At 53.7% G+C, this 4692-nt stretch overlaps 2 protein-coding genes across 2 annotated transcripts; both read right to left on the bottom strand.

The window, feature by feature from the left end:
• Positions 1-22: 22 nt before the first annotated feature.
• Positions 23-1006, bottom strand: PHACADRAFT_202434 (glycoside hydrolase family 18 protein; the record flags this gene model as incomplete). Its single annotated transcript, XM_007402628.1, has 5 exons — positions 23-93; positions 149-584; positions 639-777; positions 833-840; positions 899-1006. The coding sequence occupies 5 exons, from the start codon at positions 1004-1006 to the stop codon at positions 23-25; spliced, it is 762 nt and encodes a 253-aa protein (XP_007402690.1).
• Positions 1007-2554: 1548 nt separating this feature from the next.
• PHACADRAFT_69227 (uncharacterized protein) lies at positions 2555-3935 on the bottom strand (the record flags this gene model as incomplete). The annotated part of the gene is made up of 6 exons (XM_007402629.1): positions 2555-2872; positions 2929-2974; positions 3023-3110; positions 3163-3389; positions 3440-3550; positions 3616-3935. Coding segments are annotated over 6 exons (1110 nt in total), but the record flags the coding sequence as incomplete, so codon positions are not given.
• Between the last annotated feature and the right edge of the window lie 757 nt (positions 3936-4692).

Raw genomic sequence — 4692 nt, forward strand, 5'->3', positions numbered from 1 at the left:
TTGTAGTCCTGAGGCACAGAGTTCAAAAAGTTGGCGTCAGGTTTCGAAGACAGGTACGTACAGAAGGCTGGTCCAGGCCGCAGTAATTATTGTCTGTCAAACGCCCGTGAGCCTCTAGAGAGGGCGCAGAGAGCATAAGGCCACTTACAGAACTGCACGTAAACCGCATCAAAGTCGGCTTCGTTGAGAGCAGCACCGATGTATGCATCAGGGTACGGGCACTGAGGTGCCGCCGTGATGAGGTACTGCTTGCCCGTCGGCGCAGCAAGCGAACGAATCTGGCTCACGAACGCAGCGTAGTGCGCGGGGGTTCCGCTCTCGATGTCCAAGTCAAGTCCGTCGAGAATCGCGGTGCCGAAGGGACGTGTCGAGCTTGAGCCGCCGAGGAACAGGTTCCACACTTGGGTCGCGAAGCTCTGCGCCTGCAAGTCTGACGAAAAACCGACTTGCCCAGTCGCGCCGCCCAAGCTAAGCGTAATTGCCTTGCCCTTGGACTGACACAGTTTGATATCTGCCTCCATGGCAGACTGGCAGTTGGCCAGTGCGGTGCCGGAGAAGACAGGATCATCCCATTGGCTACAAATCTGAAACCGACGCTTAGCGCCCAGGCGCAATGTTTTGCGTAGAAAAAGTCTCACATTGGAAAAATCGATGACAGGGTCGCCACCTGTACCCTGAAAAATGTACAGGAACGCCAATGGGATGGTGTCGATAGTGTCGTCCTGGCAGTAGAAGGAGAGCCGTTGCTGAGACCCAGCACCGTCTTGTCCCCAGTACCTACAGATGCACGTTAGGATCTATATGGACGCGACTGAGCACCACAGGCACGCACACAGCCAACTAGATGAGCACGATGTCAGTAATCTATCAATGTTCGACGCGTGGTGAAAGCACGTACGTTATCCTTCCTCGTGATGTCGAAGGTCATCACACGCGTCAAGAACCCGAGGAGGAACAGGCACGCCAGGGTGCGCATGCCGGTGAACGGGGTGGCCATAGACAGCATCTTGACGGAGGAAGGGCTCGAAGGGAGGAAGTCCGAGGGATCTCCTGGAGAACGAAAATTGCTCGGAGAAGTCTTTTATACACGTCCGGACGGAGATGGTGCCCTCATGGCCGGCAAATTAGGTCGGCCTGGGAGGGGGTCGTCTTGGGCATGAGACAGGGTATCATGCTTGCAGTGAATCTTAATCTATGAGTCCCCATGCGCACCGCGGGCGAAAACAAGGACACACCTCTCGAGGTATCCCCGCGCACCAGGGCGGTAGCTGCCTGCAGAAGACATATGACCCAGCGTTTTGCTCATCTTCTATAATGACACAAGCCAGCAGGACACCCGGCCAATGTGCTCACGGCAGGACCGGGCGCGGAATAATGTGTCTATTCGATGAAGTCCGCCGAGTGTTGCTGGGATGTGCAATGTCGAGCTTTGGTTATCAGCTGATGGGCCTAGATTCAGTATCCCCGCCAGCGCTCAGAGAGAGACTCGTAGCCCCGGAGTTTTGAACCTTCGGAATTGCCCGTTCCGCCGCGCACGCAAGGTGGCCGGAAGCATAAACCAGCGAATCCTGGCCAACCAGCATAAGATGTGAGCGCTAGATGCCATAATGACCCATGGTCTACGAACCTCATGCTGCCCTGATAAATTCTCGAACATGTGCAGAACCACAGGATGCATATGCATGCAGGAAATGTCCCACGCATTAACGAACGCGCATCAGCCAGAAAGACAATAATGGAAAGTGGTACTCGTGCTCGATGTGATAGCGACACAGGGTACGAACACGTGCGCCTGTATACCGCATCTCGCGCGAGTCGCGCCAGGTCAGTAGGAGTGCTGAGCGTGCCGGGCCCTTGTACCATTTGACAGTACATTCTGCGTTCGCACGTTCTACACGGCATGAGAGTCTTTTTACTTCAGCTCCCCGAGGGCAGGCCGCGGGCCCAGACCGAAATGAAGCGTCGCTCAACTTTCGTAGAAGACCGGTAGGCCCCAAAACCGCATAAACTTCATTTTCGTCTCTATTCGTCAAGACGAGATGATTCGCCACGATTGTCGCGCGAAAATCGTTTTATGCCTAGAGGTTGCCGACACGCTGGAATGGTTCCGTTGCAACCTTCGACGCAGAATCGTTACGTGGCAAGCGGCGATCCGCCCATACGTACAATAGCTGAGAAAGAACTGGCGGCAGACATGAATGGAGGGTATGTGCAAATGGAGCTGAGTTGACTCACGTGGAGGAATAAGCAGCCGGGGTGAAGGTTCTGGAGTGGCAAGACAGCCTAGAGAAAATGAGAAATCCGTCGGGTAAATGGCGGGATAAGTGGTGACGTGATCATAGCTTGCGCACTCAGGCTCAAATGAACTGAAAGTCTGAATCTTTATTGGAGAGAGCACAGGCAGAGCGAATACGCTGGCAGCGGTGTTACCAGAATAAAATCAAAGCCCCAAACCAGAGAAGACGGCTGGTGCTGATTTGCCGGGAGCCGCATCATCTTCATTATTCTTCGGTGACTTGGCTGCCGTGTCTTGCGAGGGTTCGGGTCGGGTATTGAGCTCGTCCACGTACCACCTGGGTAAGAATCCGACGCGATCGTCGCTGGCTTCTACCTCCGCTATTCCCAAATCGTCGAGGAGTGAAAGGGTGACACCTGTACCTGGCAAGAATTTGGCACGCCAGACGCCGAGCGAACTTGGCTGGGATGCGAGGATTGATCTGAGGAATTCAATGAATCGGTGGCCCCAGCCCAAGCATATCGATGGATCCCATGCATGCGGCTTTCCTCTGACTAGGCGAGGAATTTGGACTGTCTTGAATGACTGGATCGTCGAGAGTTGACCTTGTGGTGTCCGGAATCCAACGACGATCTCCTGCATTGTACCGGCATCAGGTGCTATGCTACATCCGGAGCACCTCCGAGACGTACCGGTACGCCAAGCAGGAAGGACTGAAAATAGAATTTGAGCAGCTTCCTACGTGGCATGTGAGTTATGACCATGCAATGATGATATCACGCGCACTTTTCAAACTTGGCTTCATCTTGTGCGCCTCGTATGGTGAGCGACGTCTTGAGCTCGATCAGAGAATCAGTATTACCCTGAAATCGCCCTGTGAACCGGTGAGTCGATGCAGAAAGTTGAGCAGTCGGCGCGGTGCGCACCTCGTACACAGTCGACCTCGCCTCCTATTACGAGCCGCTGACTCCCCAGCTTCGTCTTAACCACGGCACACCACTGGACATTGGTGTCTACATCTCCGCCCCAGCCGTAAGGATGGGACTCAGCTTCGATACGCACTTCCCTTTGTTCTGGACGGAAAGATGTGCAGTAAGATTCGAAAGAGTACCCGAAGTACGACTGTAGTCTATGTCGGGGCTCCATGTCTTCCCTAAATCGACGTTAGTGGTCTATATCGGACGTCGATACAAGGGATTTTACTTCTGAAGCAGCTTCGCGTCAGTTAGATGCTCTTCCAGGTATAGCGTGCCGTCGACGAGCATGACGTTCAATTCCCACGCATCTCGGTCTTCATAAGGAGCGGTCAGTATCCTCCCTCACCAGAATGGAGGAGCGAGATCAGTTGGATAGAATTATGAAGTCAACATAAGACTCACTTGGTCATGACACCACGCCATGAGATGACAGCAACGTCCCTCAACCACGCAACGCCATCTCCACCACCAGCGTCGACTCGCGAGCGATACTTCAGGACAGCCTTGAGCAGACCGTCGAGTCGTCCCTTCTCCTCGGGCTTCTTGATCCATCGTTCATAGCCATACTTAAGCTCAGCACGTAGTGGCGGCTCGACATAGTAGCGCAACGCGGAGTCCGTGAACTCTAGGACCCGCTCCGGCGTGTAAGAGAATGTCAGTAGCGTGCTGGGCTGCTGGAAGGGTACGGGAGTAGTAACTTTGTTCTTTGAAGGATATGGAAATTCATATGTTTCCGGTTTGCTATCCTGGCTGTCTTTGTCGGAGGATTCAACTTTCGGTCTCCTCGCCAGTCTCTCGGACTCGGCCGCGTCCTCAACGTCGACCCCGGGGGCGGCTCGCTTCTGCGACGACATCTACACGTGCCGGTTGTTATTCTATGGCACTCATGCGGGGAGACTGCAGGCATACCGACTTTAGGCTGGAGGTAGCGGGATCAAGCCGGTGAGGGGTTGTAGCGAAGGAGCAATGCCCGCCTCGTTCTAGTCTCGTTTCCATCCGCTCTTAACTCCGACGTGTAAACACTGTCGGCCAGTGCATCGGACTTTGAAAGCAAAGTGCACTGGCTGACTGCACATCACCATTGATGTCCGACGCAGTCTCCGACCGGCGAAGTCCGGGCGCGCTAGACTAGCCTCGTTCTCGTGATGATCACAGATGATGCAGCGCATGGTCTGATATGGAAATAGTTTGATACGCCGACGTCACTTGGTTGACCAACAACTAGCACGACTGCGACAGAACCCCATACAAAATTATAAAATGCAAGGAAACCGCATAATAGCATTTCCAATTCTCATAACCTACTTGGAAGACTTCCTTGAATTCAGGCTTACTTTCATATGCTGATCTACTGTATCTGCAGAGGATAGCGGATCAATGAAGTATGGCCATTTTGCGAGAGAACAAAGCGCACGGCAAACTGAGCCGACTCGACGTTCGCCAAGGTGCTCCATTCATTGTTACTTCGAGACTGCCCGC

This window comes from Phanerochaete carnosa (genome assembly GCF_000300595.1).
Source record: "Phanerochaete carnosa HHB-10118-sp unplaced genomic scaffold PHACAscaffold_289, whole genome shotgun sequence".
NCBI lineage: Eukaryota > Fungi > Basidiomycota > Agaricomycetes > Polyporales > Phanerochaetaceae > Phanerochaete > Phanerochaete carnosa.